At 35.3% G+C, this 22,626-nt stretch overlaps 1 protein-coding gene across 2 annotated transcripts in view; it reads right to left on the reverse strand.

The window, feature by feature from the left end:
• The window catches only part of CD163L1 (CD163 molecule like 1), an 83,203-nt gene that overhangs the window by 54,187 nt on the left and 6,390 nt on the right, over positions 1-22,626 (reverse strand). For both annotated transcript variants that reach the window (XR_006690381.2, XM_005570013.4), the window contains exons 3-5: positions 20,906-21,226; positions 19,938-20,258; positions 576-896 (exon numbers count right to left, since the gene is read on the reverse strand). Coding sequence is in view for 1 of the 2 variants with exons in the window: in XM_005570013.4 (XP_005570070.4) it covers positions 576-896; positions 19,938-20,258; positions 20,906-21,226 (963 nt within the window). In the remaining variant the exon portion in view is untranslated. The remainder of the gene's footprint in view (positions 1-575; positions 897-19,937; positions 20,259-20,905; positions 21,227-22,626) is intronic.

The following is a 22,626-nucleotide window of genomic DNA, read 5'->3' on the forward strand; positions in this document are numbered from 1 at the left end:
AGTGATATTTTAACCCCTGATATACAAAACTATAAATAAACAGGGAGGGGTAACTTGCTTGTAGTTGACAGTTGCAAACTAGAAAACAAATGGCTGCAGACAAAAATTCTGCTAGTATAAGGTACAAAGTAATTAGCAAAGTCATAAAGTTTTAGATAGGTACTCTTTGGAAATAGTTTATTTTAATGAGAGGAAGTGCTAAAACAAACTCAATGATAACATAGAAAAATATAGTTGTATCTATGAATACGCAAAGTGATTACACATTTAAAAATTATACTGAATATTAATATAAGCCATACACTTGTATAGATTAATAGCAATTTTGACTAGATTGGATATTTCGTTGCACCAATTAGAATTAAGTAAAACGGTGTGTTGGGGGTGGGTGAAAACCTTATTCCCATGAGGCTTACAATGTACTGTGCTGCATAAAACGCAGGCATGTTCCCTGAGGAAGAATTGAAAGCGTCAATTCTGACACATCACAATTGGTTGTAACTTCTTCAGGGTTTGGTCCTAGTTCTCCAAAAAAGGAATTTTATCTGATGTAATCATGTGGATGTAAGTCTTACCTGAGCAGATCACAGACACATCGTTCTGATGAATACAGTCCATATTTACGGTTGCGGAATGTCTGCAGTCCCAAAGAAAAGACTCATTACCGGAGCAGGAGACACCATCAAGCCATACAACATCAGATCCTGACTGCAAATGAGGCAAGCCAGCGAAGTGAAGTGCAGTTCCGCATCCCAACTGCTTGCATACGACATCGGCTGCAGCATTGTTCCACTTATGGTGGCATATGGTCCCCCACCTTCCTTGGATTTTCAGCTCTACTCTCCCCACACAGCGGTTAGTTCCACCTACAAGCCTTAGTTCAAGATCACTACTATCTGAAACAGAGATATAAACACAAAGCCCAGGTGAAGTTTTGATCAGAAACTTCAGATTCCAGATCCTGCTATCCAAATTGAGATTCAATGAATGCCTAACTCTTGCTTTTTAAAATTCTTGTACACATACAAGATTAATATAATAGAATCTATCCCAGGAAAGGATCATGTTGACAATCCACCAGAATCTCTGGCATTTGGGGAATAAAGCACAACAGAGACTAGAAATGCCCTTTCTGATTGTGAGTTAAGAATAAATCTATCAAAGGTCAAGAATGCATGTAAATTTGTTGTCAAAACATGAGCCTTGCTGGCTCTGAGTCTAGCCAGCAACCATTTTAGAACTTATAACTGTGTATAAGCAGTGGCAATAAGATATCATTGTCATCACTGTCATCATTCTCTTATTCCTACTTCAAAAATTTTTCTTCCTTTAAGTGAACATTTAACTCCAACTTCTTGCAATATAACTTCCAATTATTCATCTTACTGGAATTTACTCTTGAATGAAATGGAACAAATGAAACAAATGAAAAATAAAACTTCCAAAGGTGAAAGCAAGTGTGGCCAGCCATAAATTATGGACTTGTCATATTATTAAAACACTCTGTTGATTTAATTCAAATTATCAGCCTTTCCTTATTACCTTATTTCTTTATATCACTTAGCAAAATTGACCACTACATATATATATATATATCATGCGTAGTGGTCAATTTTACTAAGTGATATAAAGAAAAAAGGAAATAAGGAAAGGCTGAGAATTTGGATATTTTATATATGTATGTATATATATAGTGATCAATTTTGCTAAGTGATATAAGGAAATAAGGAAAGATTGAGAATTTGGATATATATATACACACACACACACACACACAAAATCATCTCACCATATCCACGGGGGTGTGGTTCCAGGACTCCTATGGATACTAAAATCTGCAGATACTCAAGTTCCTTAGTTGGCCTTCTGTGTCTGCTGGTTTCACACCCACGGATTCAACTAAATGCAAAGTTTCCATCAGCGGTTGATTGACTCCATGGATATGAAACCCACAGATTCTAAAGGCCAACTGTGTGTGTACATACATATTTTTACACTTAGCAAAATTGACCACTATATATATATAATATATTATATAATATAAATATAATATATAATATAAAATATGTTTTATATTATATGTTATATTTGCCTAGGTCTTCCAAGAATCCAAGAATACATTGTCTGTCTGTCTCCCTCTCTCTCCAATTGCTTGTTTTGTCCCCATATCTGTCAGTTAAATGAATGAGTCTTTTTTACAGATTATTTACCTTTATTTAATAAATTAACATACAGTAAAATTGACTGGTTTTGTGTACATTTTTGTGTGTATAGTTCTCTAAGTTGTAATACAGGCATTAATTTGTGTAACTATTACCACAGTGAGAATATAGAACTTTGTTAACCCATTCATTCATTGAAAGACAGTTAGTTACAGTGTATTATTGTTTTAATATATTGCTAGGTTCAAGAAACAGAATGTTATACTAGCAATATTTTAAAACTATTTCTATTTTTTAATTTTTGTTGATATATATCAGTTGTATGTATTTTGGGGATACATGTGATATTCTGATACCTATATACAGTATGAAATATTCAAATTAGAGTAATTTGGATATCTGTCACCTCAAAATTTTGTCTTTTATTCGTGGCGAGAACATTCCAAATCTTCTCTTCTAACTATTTAGATGTTTTTTTCTTAATCTAATTATTGATTAAGGAAATAGATTCCCAGAAATAATGTGGAACCTTGGATCTAGGCATACTCAAAGTGATTCACAATTGGGCATGCCAGCTCTTTGAGTCAAAACAGTGCCTCTGCTTTTGTTATTTTGATGGGCTGGTTTGTTTTTTCCTGTAGATTTGCTTAAGTTCCTTGTAGATTCTGGATATTAGCCCTTTGTCAGATGGACAAATTGCAAAAATTTTCTCTCATTTTGTAGGTTGACTGTTCACTCTGACAATAGTTTCTTTTGCTGTGCAGAAGCTCCTTAGTTTGATTAGACCCATATGTCAATTTTGGCTTTTGTTGCCATTGCTTTTGGTGTTTTAGTTATGAAGTCTTTGCCTATGCCTTTGTCTTGAATGGTATTGCCTAGAAATACCTAGAAAACCTAGAATAGGTTTTCTTCTAGGGTTTTTATGGTTTTAGGTCTTACATTTAAGTCTTTAATCCATCTTGAGTTAATTTTTGTATAAGGCGTATGGAAGGGTTCCAGTTTCTTTTTTCTGCATATGGCTATCCAGTTTCCTGATACCATTTATTAAATAAGGAATCCTTTCCCCATTGCTTGTTTTTGTCAGGTTTGTCAAGGATCAGATGGTTGTAGGTGTGTAGCATTATTTCTGAGGCCTCTGTTCTGTTCCATTGGTCTATATATCTGTTTTGGTATCAGTAACATGCTGTTTAGTTACTGTAGCCTTGAGGTACAGTTTGAAGTCAGATAGCATGATGCCTCCAGCTTTGTTCTTTTTGCTTAGGATTGTCTTGGCCAAACAGGCTCTTTTTTGGTTCCATATGCAATTTAACGTAGTTTTTTCTAGCACTGTGAAGAAAATCAATGGTAGCTTGACGGGGATAGCATTGAATCTATAAATTACTTTAGGCAGTATGGCCTAAAGTAATTTTCATGATATTTTCATGATATTGATCCTATTTATGAGCATGGAATGTTTTTCTATGTTTGTGTCCTCTCTTATTTCCTTGAGCAGTGGTTTGTAATTCTCCTTGAAGAGGTCCTTCACATCCCTTGTAAGTTGTATTCCTAGGTATTTTATTCTCTTAGTAGCAATTGTGAATGGGAATTCACTCATGATTTGGCTCTCTGTTTGTCTATTATTGTGTATAGGAATGCTTGTGATTTTTGCACATTGATTTCATATCCTGAGACTTTGCCGAATTTGCTCATGAGCTTAAGGAGATTTTGAGCTGAGACGATGGGGTTTTCTAAATATACAATCATGTTATCTGTAAACAGAGACTATTTGACTTCCTCTCCTTCTATTTGCATACCCTTTATTTCTTTCTCTTGCCTGATTGCCCTGGCCAGAACTTCCAATACTATGTTGAATAGGAGTGGTGAGAGAGGGCATCTTTGTCTTGTGCTGGTTTTCAAAGGGGATGCTTCCAGCTTTTGCCCATTCAGTATGATATTGGCTATGGGTTTGTCATAAATAGCTCTTATTATTTTGAGATACATTCCATCAATACCTAGCTTATTGAGAGCTTTTAACATGATGGGGTGTTGAATTTTATCGAAGGCCTTTTCTGCATCTATTGAGATAATCATGTGGTTTTTGTCATTGGTTCTGTTTATGTGAAGGATTATATTTACTGATTTGCATGTATTGAATTAGCCTTGCATCCCAGAAATGAAGATGACTTGATCATGGTGTATAAGCTTTTTGATGTGCTGCTGGATTTGGTTTGCCAGTATTTTATTGAGGATTTTCACATCAATGTTCATCAGGGATATTGGCCTGCAGTTTTTTGTTGTTGTTATTGTGTCTCAAAACAGTGTAAAATAATTAACAAAATGGCATCAACAGGTTCTTACCTATCAATAATTGCTTTAAATGTAAATTGATTAAATTCTCTAATGAAAAAACAGAGTGGAGAGGTTAAAAAATGGCAAACAAGTGGCAGAACAAATGGACTTAACGCATTTTTACAGAAAATTTTACCCAACAGCTGCAGAATATGCATTCTATTCATCAGCACATGGAATATTCTCATGGAATATTCTCATATAGACCATATGATAGGCCACAAAACAAGTCTCCACACATTTAAGAAAATCAAAATTATATCAAGTACACTCTCATACCACAGTGGAAGAAAATTGGAAATCAGCCCCAAAAGAAATCCTCAAAACAATGCAAATACATGGTAATTACATAATCTGCTCCTAAATGAGCACTGGGTCAACAATGAAATCAAGATGGAAATTTTAAAATTCTTTGAACTGAATGGTAATAGTCACACAACCTATCAAAACCTCTGGAATACAACAAAGGTGGTGCTAAGAGGAAAGTTCATAGCCTTAAATGCCTACATCAAAAAGTCTGAAATAGATATTTTTTAAATTATTATTATTATACTTTAAGTTCTAGGGTACATGTGCACAATGTGCAGGTTTGTTACATATGTATACATGTGCCATGTTGGTGTGCTGCACCCATTAACTCATCATTTACATTAGGTATATCTCCTAATGCTATCCCTCCCCTCTCCACCCTCCCCACAATAGGCCCCGGTGTGTGATGTTCCCCTTCCTGTGCCCAAGTGATCTCATTGTTCAATTCCCACCTATGAGTGAGAACATGTGGTGTTTGGTTTTCTGTTCTTGTGATAGTTTGCTGAGAATGATGGTTTCCAGCTGCATCCATGTCCCTATAAAGGACACGAACTCATCCTTTTTTATGGCTGCATAGTATTCCATGGTGTATATGTGCCACATTTTCTTAATCCAGTCTGTCACTGATGGGTTTCTACCCAGAGGAAAAGAAGTCATTATCTGAAAAAGGTATTTGCACATGCATGTTTATAGCAGCACAATCTGCAATTGTACAAACATGGCAACAACCCAAATGCCCATCAATCAATGAGTGGGTAAAGAAAATATATATCACAATTTATATCTATATCTATATCTATGTATACACCATGGAATACTACTCAGCCATAAAAATGGAATGAAATAATGGCATTCACAGCAACCTGGATGGAATTGCAGACCATTATTCTAAGTGAAGTAACTCAGGAATGGAAAACCAAACATGGTATGTTCTCACTCATAAGTGGGAACTAAGCTATGAAGATGCAAAGGTATAAGAATGATGTAATGGAGAATAGAGCAGCAGATCCTGACAAGGAGGATGCAACCACTACAGCGCTTGAGCTATGTGCTAAGGAAAAAACTGCCTCCTTTAGGGGGTCCCTGAACTCCATGACTTCTGACTGGGAGAGAACTCCCAACAGGGGTTGACAGACCCCTCGTACAAGAGAGCTCTGGCTGGCATCAGGCCGGTGCCCTCTGGGACAAAGCTTCTAGAGGAAAGAGCAGGCAGCAATATTTGCTGTCCTGCACCCTCTGCTGGTGATAACCAGGCAAATAGGGTCTGGAGTAGAGCCCAAGCAAACTGCAGCAGACCTGGAGAAAAGGGGCATGACTGATAGAAGAAAAAACTAACAAACAAAAAGCAATAACATCAACATCAATGAAAGAACGTCCACACAGAAACCCCATCCAAAGGTCTTCAGTCACAAAGATCTAAGGTAGATTAACCCATGAAGATGAGGAAAAACCAGTGCATAAATGCTGAAAATTCCCAAAACCAGAATGCCTCTTCTCCTCCAAATGATCGCAACTACTCTCCAGCAAGGGCACAAATGAGTTTGTATATATGTATTATACACACATGTATATAAAAGTATATACATACATAGAATGAGTTTGATGAACTGACAGAAGGAGGCTTCAGAAGGTGGACAATAAACTCCTCTGAGCTAAAGGAGCGTGTGTTCTAACCTAATTCAAGGAAGCTAAGAACCTTAAAAAAAGGTTAAAGAACTACTAACTAGAATAATCAGTTTAGAGAAAAACATAAATGACCTGATGGAGCTGAAAAATACAGCACAAGAACTTCGTGAAGCAAACACAAGTATCAATAGTCAACTCGATCAAGCAGAAGAGAGGATATCAGAGATTGAAGATCAGCTTAATGAAATAAAGCGTGAAGACGAGATTAGAGAAAAAATATTGAAAAGGAACGAACAAAGCCTCAAAGAAATGTGGAACTATGTGAAAAGACCAAACCTATGATTGATTAGTGTACCTGAAAGTGATGAAGAGAAAGGAACCAAGTTGGAAAACACTTTTTGGGATATTATCCAGAAGAATGTCCCCAACCTAGCAAGAGAGGCTGAAATTCAAATTCGGAAAATACAGAGACCACCACAAAGATACACCTTAAGAAGAGCAACCCCAAGACACACAATCATCAGATTCCAAAGGTTGAAACTAATGAAAAACTGTTAAGGGCAGCCAGAGAGAAAGGTCAGGTTACCCACAAAGGGAAGCCCATCAGACTAACAGCAGATCTCTCTGCAGAAACCCTACAAGCCCAAAGAGATTGGGGGCCAATATGCAACATTCTTAAAGAAAAGAATTTTCAATGCAGAATTTCATATTCAGCAAAACTAAGTTTCATAGATGAAAGAGAAACAAAATCCTTTACAGACAAGCACCAGACCTGCCTTACAAGAGCTCCTGAAGGAAGCACTAAATATGGAAAGGAAAACTCAGTACCAGCCACTGCAAAAACAGACAAAAATATAAAGACCAATGACACTATGAAGAAACTGCATCAACTAATGTGCAAAATAACCAGCTAGCATCATGATGACAGGATCAAATTCACACATAACAATATTAACCTTAAATGTAAATGGGCTAAATGCCCCAATTAACAGACACAGGCTGGCAAATTGGATAAAGAGTCAAGACCCATTGGTGTGCTATATTCAAGAGACAAATCTCATGTGCAAAGACATACATCAGCTCAAAATAAAGGGATGGAGAAATATTTACCAAGCAAATGGAAAGCAAAAAAAAAAAGCAGGGGTTGCAATACTAGTCTCTGATAGGAAGACTTTAAACCAACAAAGATCAAAAAAGACAAAGAAAGGCATTACATAATGGTAAAGAGAATAATGCAACAAGCAGAACTATCATATATATATGAATATATATAAAAATATACACATATATACATATGTACATATACACATATATGTGTATATATAAGATCCAAATAAGGTGAATTAGAAACAAAATATGCTATATACATACATGTTTATACATATATTCATATATATACACATACATATGTATATCCATATACATATGTATGTATATACATGTAGATATTTGTATATACATATGTGTATACGTATATGTTATGGACATGCATATATGTGTATTATGCACATGTATAATACATGTGTACATGTATAATACATGCATACATATACATATACATGTATGTATATACTTGTGTGATACATATATGTAAACATATATACGTATATATGCATGTATGTATATATGTATATGTGTATATGTACATACATGTATGGATATATTTATATGTTATTCTATACATGCATGTATGTATATGTGTATGTATATATGTATACGTGTATACATATACATGTGTATAATACATATATGTATATATACATATATATGTATGTGCATGTATGTATATGTATATACATGTATATATGTATATGAATATATACATGTATATATTCATGTGTACATATATACATGTATATATATTTATATATACATATATGTGTGTGTGTATATATATATACAGGTGCACCCAATACAGGAGCACCAAATCCATAAAACCAGTTCTTAGAGACCTACAAACAGACTTAGACTTCAACACAATAATAGTGGGAGACTTTAACACCCCACTTTCAATATTAGAAAGATCAAGGAGACAGAAAATTAACAAGGACATTCAAGAGTTCAACTCAGCTCTGGGCCAAGGAAACCTAATAGATATCTACAAAACTCTCCACAGCAAATCAACAGAATATACATTTTTCTCAGCACCACATAGCACTTATTCTAAAATCAATCTCATAATTGGAAGTAAAACATTCCTCAGCAAATGCAAAAGAATGGAAATCATAACAAACAGTCTCTCAGGACACAGTGCAATCAAATTAGAACTCAGAATTAAGAAACACACTCAAAACCACACAACTACATGGAAGCTGAACAACCTGCTTCTGAATGACCACTAAGTAAATAACAAAATTAAGGCAGAAATAATGCAGTTCATTGAAACCAATGAGAACAAACAGACCATGTAGCAGAATCTCTGGGACACAGCTAACACAGTGTTAAGAGGGAACTTTATAGCATTAAACACCATCAGAAAGCAGGAATGATCTAAAATTGACACTCCAACATCACAATTAAAAGAACTAGAGAAGGAGAGCAAACAAATTTAGAAGCTAGCAAAAGAGAAGAAATAACTAAGATAAGAGCAAAACTGAAAGAGATAGAGACACAAAAAACCTTCAAAAAACAATCAACCCAGGAGCTGATTTTTTGAAAAGATTAACAAAATAGATAAACTGCTAGCCAGACTAATAAGAAAGAAAAGAGAGAAGAATCAAACAGACACAATAAAAATGATAAAGGGGATATCGCCACTGATCCCACAGAAATACAAACTACCATCAGAGAACACTATATCCACCTCTACACAAATAAGCTAGAAAATCTAGAAGAAATGGATAAATTCCTGGACACATACACCCTCCCAAGACTAAACCAGGAAGAAGTTAAATCCCTGAATAGATCGATAACAAATTCTGAAAAAGAGACCCTAATTAATAGCTTACCAACCCAAAAAAGCCCAGGACCAGAGGATTCACAGCGGAACTCTGCTAGAGGTACAAAGAGGATTTAGTACCATTCCTTCTGAAACGATTCCAAACAATAGAAAAAGAGACACTCCTCCCTAACTCAATTTTATGAAGCCAGCATTATCCTGATTCCAAAACCTGGGAGAAATACAACAAAAAAAAGTAAATTTCAGGTCAATATCCCTGATGAACATCAATGCAAAAATCCTCAATAAAATACTGGCAAACTGAATCCAGCAGCACACCAAAAAGTTTATTCACCACGATCAAATTGGCTTCATCCCTGGGATGCCAGGCTGGTACAACATACACAAATCAATAAATATAATCTATCACATAAACAGAACCAATGACAGAAACCACATGAGTACCTCAAAAGATGCAGAAAAGGTCTTCGATATAATTCAACACCCCTTCATGGTAAAAAAACCAAAAAACAAAAAACAAAAAAACTCTCAATAAACTAGGTATTGACGGAAGACAGCTCAAAATAATAAGAGCTATTTATGACAAACCCATAGCTAATATACTGAATGGGCAAAAGCTGAAAGCATCCCCTTTGGAAACCAGCACAAGACAAGGATGCCCTCTCTCACCCCTCCTATTCAACATAGTACTGAAAGTTCTGGCCAGGGCAATCAGGCAAGAGAAAGAAATAAAGCATATTCAAATAGGAAGAGAGGAAGTCAAATGGTCTTTGTTTGCAGATGACATGATTGTATATTTAGAAAACCCCATGTCACAGCCCAAAATCTCCTTAAACTGATAAGCAACATCAGCAAAGTCTCAGGATACAAAATTGATGTGTAAAAATCACAAGCATACGTATACAACAATAATAGACAAGCAGAGAGCCAAATCATGAGTGAACTCCCATTCACAATTGCTACAAAAATAATAAAATACCTAGGAATACAACTTACAAGGGACATGAAGGAACTCTTCAAGGAGAACTACAAACTGCTGCTCAAAGAAAGCAGAGAGGATACAAACAAATGGAAAAACATTCAATGCTCATGGATAAAAAGATTCAATACTGTGAAAATGGCCATACTGCCCAAAGTAATTTATAGATTCAATGCTATTCCCATCAAGCTACCATTGACTTTCTTTACAGAACTAGAAAAAACTACTTTAAATTGCATATGGAACCAAAAAAGAGCCTGTATAGCCAAGACAATTCTAAGGAAAAAGAACAAAGCTGAAGGCATCATGCTACCTAAGTTCAAAACTACACTACAAGGCAATAACCAAACCAGCATGGTACTGGTACCAAAACAGAAATATAGACCAATGGAACAGAACAGAGGCCTCGGAAATAACACCACACATTTACAACCATCTGATCCTTGATAAACATGACAAAACCAAGCAATGGGTAAAGGATTCCCTGTTTAATAAATGATGCTGGGAAAACTGGCTAGCCATATGCAGAAAACTGAAACTGGAACCCTTCCTTAAACTTTATACAAAAATTAACTCAAGATGGATTAAAGACTTAAATGTAAGACCTAAAATCATAAACAATCCTAGAAGAAAACCTAGGCAATACCATTCAGGATATAGGCATGTGTGAAGGCTTTATGACTCAAACACAAAAGCAATGGCAACAAAAGCCAAAATTTACAAATAGGATCTAATTAAACTACAGAGGTTCTGCTCTGCAAAAGAAACTATCATCAGAGTGAACAGGCAACCTTCAGAATAGGAGAAAATTTTTGCAATCTGTCCATCTGACAAAGGGCTAATATCCAGAATCTACAAGGAACTTAAACAAGTTTACAAGAAAAAACCAAACAACCCCATCAAAAAGTGGGCAAAGGATGCGAACAGACACTTCTCAAAAGAAGACATTTATGCAACCAACAAACATATGAAAAAAAGCTCATCATCACTGGTCATCAGAGAAATGGAAACCAAAACCACAGTGAGATACATCTCACACCAGTTAGAATGGCGATCATTAAAAACTCTGGAAACAACAGATGCTGGCGAGGATGTGGAGATGTAAATTAGTTCAACAATTGTGGAAGACTGTGGTGATTCCTCAACAGTCTAGAACTAGAAAAACCATTTGACCCAGCAACCCCATTACTGGGTAAATACTCAAAGATTATAAATCATTCTACTATAAAAACATATGCACACACATGTTTATTGCAGTACTATTTACAAAAGCAAAGACTTGGAACCAACCCAAATGCCCATCAATAATAGACTGGATAAAGGAAATGTGGCACATATACACCATGGATTACTATGCAGCCATAAAAAAGAATGAGTTCATGTTCTTTGCAGGGACATGGATGAAGCTGGAAACCATCATTCTCACCAAATTAATACAAGAACAGAAAACCAAACACCACATGTTCTCACTCATAAGTGGGAGCTGAACAATGAGAACAGATGAACAAATGGAGGGGAACATCAGACACTTGGGCATGTCTGGGAATGGGGCGCAACGGGAGGGAGAGCATTAGGACAAATACCGACAGCATGTGGGGCTTAAAACCTAGATGACAGGTTGATAGGTCAGCCAACCACCATGGCACATGTATATCTATGTAACAAACCTGCATGTTCCCCACACATATCCCAGAACTTAAAGTAAAAATAAATAAATAAATAAATAAATAAATAAATAAATAAATAGGACTTTGGGGACTTAGGGGAAAGAGTGGGAGGTGGGTAAAGGATAAAAACTACACTGTGGATTCAGTGTATACTGCTTAGGTGATGGGTGCATCAAAATCTGAGAAATCACTACTAAAGAACTTATTCATGTAACCAAACACCACCTGTCACCCCCAAAATCGGGTTGATAGGTGCAGCAAACTGCCATGGCACATGTATACCCATGTAACAAACCTGCATGTTCTGTACATGTGTACCAGAACTTAAAGTAAACAATAAACAAATAAAAAGACAGAGTGGTTGAATGGATTAAGAAAAAACATGGTCCAAATATATGCTGCTTACAAGGGACTCACTTCTTTAGTTTTAGGACACACATAGGCTGAAAATAGAGATGCAAAAACATATTTCATGTAAATGGCAACCAAAGGTAAGCCAGAGGATCTATGTTTATATCTGACAAAATAGATTTAAGTCCAAAATTGTAAAAAGAGACAAAGAAGTCCATTATATAATGATAAAGGGGTTAATTCATCAAGAGGATATAACGAGAAAAAATATATATGAGCCCCTGTCAAAGCACCTAAACATATAAAGCAAATATTAGGAGACTGAAAGGGAGAAATAGACAGTAATACATAATAGTAGGGATTTTAATACTCCATTTTCAAAAATGGACAGATAATTCAAACAGAAAATCAATAAAGAAATAGTGGACTTGAACAACACTATAGACTAAAGGAACCTAACAGACACATATGTAACATTCCATCTAAAGTAGCAGAATATAGCTTCTTTTAAAGGGCGCACATATCATGCTCCAGGACAGATCATATTTTAGGCCACAAAACAAGTCTTAACAAATTTAACAAGATTAATATAATGTCAAGTATCACGTATGGCTACAATGGTTTGAAACTGGAAATCAGTAACAGAGGAGAGTTGAGAAATTCACAAATATGTGGAAATTAAATATCATTCTCTTGTACAATCAATAGGTCAAAGAAGTAATTAAAAGAGAAATCAAAAAGCATCTTAAGACAAACAAAAATAGAAACAAAATATGCCAGAACTTATGAAATGAAGCAAAAGCAGTTCTAAGAGGGAAGTTCAGTGACAAACACCTATGTTAAGAAAAAAAGAAAGATCTTAAACAACCAAACTTTACAACTCAAGGAACAAGAAAAAGAGGAACAAGTTATGCTTGAAGTCAACAGAAGAAAAGAAATAATAAATGGTAGAGAATAAATCTATGAGACTATAAAAACAAAAATTTTAACAAAACTAAGAGCTTTAAAAAAAAAAACAAAATTGACAGACTTAGCTAGACTGTGAAAAAAGAGGAAAGTCAAATAAATGAAATAATAAATGAAAGAAAAAACATTGCAACTGACACCACAGAAACACAATCATAAAATATTACTAAAACAATTATTAAAAATGAATTTTATAATCTAGAAGAAATAGTTACATTCCTAGAAACATACACTCTACAAAGACTGATTCAAAAATAAACAGAAAATCTGAGAAGACCAATAATAAATAAGGAGATTGAATCAGTAATCAACAGTCTCCACAAAAGAAAAAGCCCAGGACCTGATGTTACAAGTGAATTCGATCGAACGTTTAAAGAAGAATTAATGCCAATAGTTCTTAAAGTCTTGCAAAAAATCAAAGAGGAGGAAAGACTTACAAACTCATTTGAAGAGGCCAGCATTACCCTGAGACCAAAGTCAGACAAGGACACTATAAGAAAAGGAAACTACAAATATCTTTTATAAAAATGGCTGCAAAAATCTTCAAAAAATACTAGCAACTGGCAAACCAAATTCAACCACATATTAATAGGATCACTAGCCATAATTAAGTGGGATTTATCCCTGAGATGCAACAACAGTTCAACATATAGAAAATAATAAATAGAATACATCATATTAATAGAATGAAAGATAAAAATCATATTATCATCTCAATTGATGCAGAAAAAACATTTGAAAACATTTTCAAAGAAATTGAAAACATTTTCAAAGAATGTTGAAAACAAATTCAACACTCTTTCATGATAAAAATTCTCCCTGGGCAACAGAGCGAGACTCCGTCTCAAACAAGCAAACAAACAAAAAAAACTCTCTCAACAAATTAGGTACAAAAGAAATGTACTTCAACGTAATAGATACCAGATAGAGCAAGCCAACAGCTAACATTATATTCAGTGGTGAAAGCTAAAAAGTTTTTCTCTAAGATTAGTAACAAGACAAGGATACTCACTGTCACCACTTCCATTCAACATAGTACTGAAAGTCCTCACCAGAGCAATCAGGCAAGAGAAATAAATAAAAGGCATTCAAATTGCAAAAGAAGAAATAAGGTTGTCTATGTTTTCAGATGACTTGAGCTTATATACAGTAAACTGTAGAGACTTAAAAAAAATGCTTGAACTAATAAATAAATTCAGTAAATTTGCAGGATACAGAAAATATTTTTTAAAGCAGCTGCATTTCTTTTTCTTTTTTTCTTTTTTCTTTTTTTTTTTTTTGAGACAGAGTCTTGTTCTGTCGCCCAGGCTGGAGTGCAATGGCATGATCTTGGCTCACTGCCTCCCAGGTTCAAGCAATTCTCCTGCCTCAGCCTCCCAAGTAGCTGGAATTACAGGCACGTGCCACTAGGCCTGGCTAATTTTTGTATTTTTAGTAGAGATGGGGTTTCACCATGTTGCTCAGGCTGCTCTGGAACTCTTGACCTCAAGTGATCTGCCCGCTTCGGCCTCCCAAAGTATTGGGATTACACGCGTGAGCAACAGTGCCGGGCCTAAAAAGTTGCATTTCTATATACTGACAACAAACTGCCTGGAAAAAAATTGAGAAAACAATTCCATTTATAAGAGCATCACAAAGAATAAAATACCTGGGAGTAAATTTAACTAAGGAGGTGAAATATCTGTATTCTGAAAACCAGAAGTCATTGATAAAAATCATGGAACGATATCCCACGTTTATGGATTAAAAGAATTAATATTGTTAAAATGTTCATTCTACCTCAAAAGACCTACAGATACTGTACTGCATGCTTAAAAGCAGCTACGAAGGTAGCTATTATGTTAAATGTTCTTACCATCAAAAAATTAATAATAAAAGGGGTGGGAAGAAACTTTGGGAAGTGATGCATATTCTTATGGCCTTGATGGTGGTAATGGTTTCATGGGTTTACAGTTTTTCTTAAACTCATCAGGTTGTGTATATTAAATATGTACAGCTTTTTACATGTCAAACAAACTCATTTAAGGGCTTTAATAAAATGATAAAGGCAGGCCAGATAGCAAGAATTTGACAATGTCATACTTGCTAATGTGATTCTTGTTCAGTGAACATGACAATCCAGTCCCCTCATGCAGGCATCCTTCCAAGTTATAGAGGTTTCAGACTGTATTTAATGGTGCTGGTCAATGATTAATTACAACTTACTTCCCTTGCTTCTTTTGTTCTTAGTTAAGTCTCATCAAACTTATTATACAATTATATAATAAATTTCCTATGAAGAGTGTATATTCTGACCAATTTTCAAAAACATTCTGGCCTACTCGATAGTTACATTGCTAATTGCAAAACAATAATTTGAAGCTTTGTTTATACGTCATTCTGTTATAAATTTAGTACCAGATAAATTCTGCTGAATCAAATAATGTCTGGCTGCCCTTGGCAAAACTGGGTTTCTGTAACTGAAAAATCTGTAACTGAAGCCAAACACCTTTAAATAAAACTGTAAAATCCAAGACTATTTTGATTGCCAAGATACCCCCTTTATGGTTTTAACTATCATCCAGAAACTAAAATAAGGAGTAAAATTAGAGAATTGTATTTAGCTACATAACATAGACAATTGTACTGATAAAAAAAATTTTTTTAAGTCAATGGAATCTATTTAATGTGAAATATACGTTCACTTTCAATGTTCTTTAGATGGCATGTATTCATACTGTTTGCCCAGTAGATTATTAGTTCCTTGAGGACAAAATATGTAACACATACCTTTTTCTTATTTTTCACAGAATCAGTCATTGTGTCTAGTACACAACAAGAAAAAGCCCTAGAAAAATCATCTCTTTGTCACTTATAACTTATCTCTGTAGTTCTTTCTTCACTCAGAGTAGTATTCTCACACTGTAAGCCAGTATTTTCATATGATTTACCAGCTTCTGGACTAAAGCCCCCTTCCTCACTTCTTCATTCTCCCATTCAGTTGTATTGTATCAAACCTAGATTTGACTTCCCTTTGTTCTCTTTTGTTTCTATACCTATATACCACCCTCATCATTACTACTTGCTTTCAATAGCTGTAATTTTGGCGAGAATTTGATACTCTATTTTGCACTTTGGGGGACATTTGTGGTCACTTAAACGTAGTGAAAATATAAAACTAACTTTTGCTAATTCTGCTGCTGATGTTCCTTTCACATCCAGGTAGCTGGAAGAAGTAAATAAATTATGTTTGCAGACTCAAATAATCCAATCAAACTAGTCTATAGGTGTCAATACCAAAGTAAAAATATAAATAACAAATTATTTAATCCGAGTTTCTTCTACAAAAACTGACTTAAAAAATATAATTATATATACAATATTGTGTTATGTGCCAAAATTGTTAAACATAATCAGAAGATATGTGTAGCAAAGTTTAATAAACAAGAAAAAACTATGTAAAATAAAGGATATTATCTCAAATTTGAAATTGTAACTGGATACTTTTATCTTCCCCATTTTGTCATGAGGAGAAATGTTTTCAAACCATGTAACAATTAAAACACATTTTAGGTTAAATAATAGAATTCTTAGGGGCTATTATGACATTTATAAATCAAAATAAAATGTCCACTTCAGTAGGCATTACTGCAAATTATCAAAAATGTTTTAAGAATTTCCTTGGATTTGTCTTTATAGTAAATTTGTAAACCACAAAATCATATCTGTCTTAATTCCTCTAAAATCTCCCAGGATTTTATCAATTGCAAAGTCCTCAAGCACTGCTGATATGCTGATACTAAATTTATATCTCTAATTCAGACATTTCTTCTGAGAATTTCCAGTGGGAATATCCACCTGCATATTTTCCAAGTACCTCAAAAATGTTCTAACACTCTTAGCATCTTGCTTTTAAATGGTACTACTGGCTACAAGGCTGTATACATAAGAAATTTGGGAAAAATTCTTACCCTTCTTTCTTTCTCACCTCTTTTTTCACTTCTCTTGGTACTATCAAAGCTGCTGTGTAATTATAACTCCAATCCATCCACTTATCTCTATCTTAACTATTTTAGCCCTAGTCAAACCACTATCATGTCTTACCTGACCTCCTTCAGGGTCTTCTTAACTCGTGTCTCTGCATCCAAGCTTGGCTCTCAAAAGCTGTTGTTCATTCAGTTAATCCACGATATTATAATAATCAAATTTTATCATGGTAATTATCTGCATAAAACCCTTCAAAGAATACCCTTGGCTATTAAAATAAAGTCTAAAACTCTTGCCATAGCTCCCCAGTCTCTGAGTACAAGCCCTCAGCTTCATCAACTACCACGCAACCTCTGAGTACAAGCCCTCAGCTTCATCAACTATCACGCAACCTTCCTCATTAAGTTACAGCTACTCCAGTGTTTTCTCTACCCTTGGAGGCCACCAAGTCCTTTCTTACTTCAGGAGAATTGGGTGTGTCCCTTTGAAATACTGTTTGTTGAAAAACTGCTTTTAACACCTCAGATTTCAGTAACCCAATTCTAAAGACCTACATTAAGTAAGTCATCCTATTAAATAATCTGATACTAATTTGTATCTTTATTTCAAAACATTTATTGGAGTTTACAAACCTGTAGATATTCGTAGAAGAAAAAACAGAAGAAATTAGAAGGCTTTACAGAAGGTTCTAGGTACTCTTCCTGACTTTGAACTACTCCAAGACTTTAAGTTCTTTCAGATTATTATTCACTTTTTGTAAGAACTCTGTCAGCCAGTAGGAGACAGATCACTTAGAAATTAAAGAATATTGTATCTTCCTGAAATTCCAAACATAAAAAAATGATCGAGAGGAACTGGATTTTAAGAATAGGAACAAAGACATCATATTTTCTATGCCTCTTCCACCTTCCCGAGTTTCTAATAAATTAACCAGTTAAAACATAAACATGTATAGGTCACCTAAAATTGCTGAAAACTATGCTAATTGTTAGGAATAAATAAGTCTAAAATAATTCCCATCCCTCTGGTATTAGCATATTTGAGAGAAGGCAAGAAATTAAATAACTAAAATGTTATTAACACATGAAGAATTAGGACAGAGTGCCATCACAGCATATGAATAGGATATGTTTATATTTGAGAAAGTCTTCCCTGAGGAAATGTTCTTTAAGATGACGTTAATGGATAACCAAATTTAGCTAAGAGAAATGAAGGAGGAAGAGTTTTTTTCTACCTAGAGGAAAAGAATGTCTCAATGTTCTGAGGTGGGACAGAAAATATCACGTACATGAAAGAATGCAGCAGAGATCAAGCAGAAAAGAGAGAGTAGCAACATCTTGCAGATAATAAGAAATTTCCTGTATTACTTTAAGGTCAACTAAATGTGCTTCAAAAAACATCACTTCCGCTGCAGTGTGGAGAATGGATGTGAAGGTGTTTGTAACGACTGCAGAGAGGCCACTGGGGAGAGGTCGTTGCTTTCCATAGTGACTTCTTAGAGGTGGTGAGTGATTGTTGCTTGGTTTATATTGATAGCAATGAAAATCGTGAAAAGAAGCCACATTCTTCAGCCGGGTGTGGTGGCTCTGCAGTGAGCAGAGATCGCGCCACTGCACTCTAGCCTGGGCAACAGCCTGGGTGACAGAATGAGACTCTGTCCTCCCAAAAAAGAAGCCACATTTTAAAATATTTAAATAGTATAATCATTTCCATCTGGTCATGTAATGAATATAGTGTGCTAACAGAGAAATGAAGGACTTAAAAGTGATCCCCTAGTTGAACAACAAGAACACATAGACACAGAGCGGGGAGCATCACACACCGGGGCCCGTGCGGGGAGTGGGGGGCTGGGGGAAGGATAGCATTAGGAGAAATACCTAATGCAAATGACGAGTTGATGGGTGCAGCAAACCAATATGGCACATGTATACCTATGTAACAAACCTGCACGTTGTGCACATGTACCCTAGAACTTAAAGTATATTAAAAAAAAGTGATCCCTTAGATTTCTGACTTGAACAATGAAGTGGGAAGTAATGCTATTTACTGAGCTTAGGAAGATTTGATGATGAATAAACAAGGATAATAAGCTTACTTTTGGAAACATTAAGGTTCAGGTACACGGATATATGTATCTAGAGCTCTTAGGAGGTGTCTGGTGTGGAATTTTTGTTAAGCTAAGAAAGTAAATTGCCAAGGGTCCAAAATGTACCTGAACCTTAACGTTTCCAAAAGTAACGTTAAGCTAAGAAAGTAAATTGCCAAGGGAAAGAGTGTAGTGCGAGATTAGGGACTTAGTCCTGAGGAAATCTAAGTTTTCCCCACTTTGGTAAAGTGGGGAAACCAGACTAAGAATGAGTGACCTCAGAGAAAGAAGGGGAAAATATGATATTATGTCAGGAAGTTATTTGAAAAAGGTTTTTAGAAAAAAAGATTTGATCAGCCTATGGAATACTGCTGAGTAATCGGAAATATTAAAACTCAAAATGTGCTTTACATTTATTAGGAAGAGCAGTTTTAGGAAGAGTGTTTAGGAAAACTCCAGAATGGAGCAATTTCAGGGGTAACAAAAATTTGTTATAACCAGAGAAAACTCTTCTCCAGAGAATGATTGACCCTTTTCTTTCCATACATACTATTTCTAAACAAATTGTTCCTTTCTTCTACATGTCTTGGGCTCTTACCATAACAAGTTAATGTGACATCCTCATAGTGACTGCAGTCATGATTTCCCCATCCACGATGTCTGCAATTCCAGATTGCCAACTCATTCCCCTGGCATATAATGTCATCCAGCCAAATGGGGCCCAATACAGCAGGGCTATCAACAACTCCAGAAGAAATAAAAGAAGATGGACATCCTAGTTGCCTGCACACCACGGCAGCAGTATTCGAGTTCCACCCATCATCACATATAGTCCCCCACCTTTCTTGGAATTTCACCTCCACTCTCCCTGAACAGGAGCTGTTTCCATCCACTAGCCTCAAACCCAGATTGGCTTCACCTATGAAAAAGACAAGCAGACATATGAAAAATTGATTCAACTTTGAACCTGAAATACAATCAAAAGGATTCTTAGAAGATAGCCCTGTTATGAATGAAGTTACCAAAAAATAAAAAAAAAAACCTAACTGAAAATACTTATAGGAGGGGTAGGTGAGACTGTTTTCTAAACACAAATATACAAACAAACAAACAAACAAAATCCTAGGTGAAAAAATCAATCATTAGCATGATATTCTTTATCGTTTTGCTTTAATTTTATACTTCATTTTTCAGAAAATATTTGTTCTGTTAGTGTACCTGGTACATGAAAAAGGGCACTGAAATCAAAACTATCCCTGCTCCCAACCTTCTTAATTTCTTTCTAAACTCAATTACAGTTATGATAAAGATATTACATTGGTAACTGTAATATATTCTCTCTCTCTCTGTCTCTCTCTCTCCATTTCTTTCTAAACTCAGTTACAGTTATAAAAAGAAAAGCAATTAAACATTACTTTGGAAGTAAGGGAAGGGTAGAATATATAAAATATTTTCTACACCTCCCAGAGGAATACCATTAAAGTCAAAATAGAAACCCCTACCTTCCAGCAGATGATTCCTGAGGGTAGGTCTTACCTTGCCTTCCTACTCTAGTTAGACTCTTACCATAACAGTTCACACCAACATCTTCTCCATGATTACAATCATGGCTTCCCCATTCCCGGTGTTGACATTCCCAGAGAGCTGACTCATTTCCATAACAGGAAACATCATCAAGCCAAATTTTTCCATATCTAGTCACGGCTTGTCCAAAATGAAACATGGTGAAAGAAAATGGACATCCAAGCTGTTTGCACACGACAATTGAGGCAGCAGGGTTCCACCCATCATCACACACAGTTCCCCACTGTCCCTGGAATTTCACCTCCACTCTGCCAGAGCAGGGACCATCTCCATCGACCAGCCTCAACTCCAAATCTGTTCCATCTACAAGAAAGACAGAAACATACATTAGAGATGGCAAAGATTAGAAGGCAGAAATAATATAAGTAGGTGAGATGGATGATGATCATTTAGCTTAAATGTTGTTATTAGAACTTATAGTAGAGAGAAAAGAAAAATGAGAAAATTTGAGGTGAGAAGCTTTAATTTTTCATGAAAGGGAACTAGAGACCACATTGCAGCATAGTTTTGCTTTGCATTGTAATGTGAAAATAAAAAGAAGGGAAAGAAATTTTTCCTTTCTATGCAATTCCCACCAATATAAACCACAGAAAAGGTAAGGTTGGCTGTTTTGCAGGCAGAATGAAAGTCCCTTGGCTAGTCAGTTTCAAAATAATCTGTATCTGAGGATTCCACCTCACATTTTTGAAGGAGATGTTTTATATACTTAACAATTGAAAACATCCTGTAAGGTTGACATAATAATTTTCTACTCAATAAAATCTACAGCATTAAATACTTTTGAGTATTTATATCCTCAAATGTTTTAAATACATTCTGCAATAGGCTTTGCAGGAGGAGAAGACCTAGTCATCCATGATTGTAGCATGTTACTCCACCTTCCCTAATCAACAGCTATGTGGATCACAGGTAGACAACCACTTCAGAAAAGGTCAGTCCTTCAGATGACCACTGACTACTCATAATCCCGTCTTAAAAATTTGAAATAAGTAAAATGGATTTTAAAAAATCCTAAGTGAAAAAAATCCACTTAAAACAAGTGAAAATTAATATTAACCCAAATCTACTTGTAAGCCAAAATTTTGAGGAACAGACAATAAAAATTTAATTGGGAAGCCAATGTGAAGGGAGAAAACTTTAAAGCAACCATGACTTTTCAACGTGAAACTTTATGGTGAATTCTGTGCATATGATGACGATGAGAGGGTGTGTTAGTAAGAAGAGCAAGTGAGCCAAAGGGACAGAGAGAAGCAATAAGGAGGAAGAAAAAGAGGGAAAAAGAGAAAGAAAGAGAAGGAGAGAGGAAGAGACAGAGAGAGAGAGAGAAACAGGGCGAGAGAATACAATAGAGGAGGCTTCCCATTTCTGAGTTTCAGTCCACAATGGCTCAGTGAGAACATATTTTTCACAAGAGATAACAATATTCTTTCTGAAAGTGGATTGTGAGTTAACCATAAGTCTTCATTCAGTGTGGTCTTGCCTATACTATACTCATGAGAGTAACCAGAAATTTTGGTTTCTTTATATTTCTCTTTCTGAGTTCCTAGTGCTGCTACTGTTTCCTATTTCTTTCTATATGTACATTTTTCTTTTTAGTTGAAATGTGTGTGAGGGGCATTCTAATGCCTGTGCCCATATCATATAACTCATAAGTCTAATGAAAGCTCTTAAAAATGTAGTTGGTACACACGCACACACACATA

This window comes from Macaca fascicularis, chromosome 11, assembly GCF_037993035.2.
Source record: "Macaca fascicularis isolate 582-1 chromosome 11, T2T-MFA8v1.1".
In the NCBI taxonomy this organism is placed as follows: domain Eukaryota; kingdom Metazoa; phylum Chordata; class Mammalia; order Primates; family Cercopithecidae; genus Macaca; species Macaca fascicularis.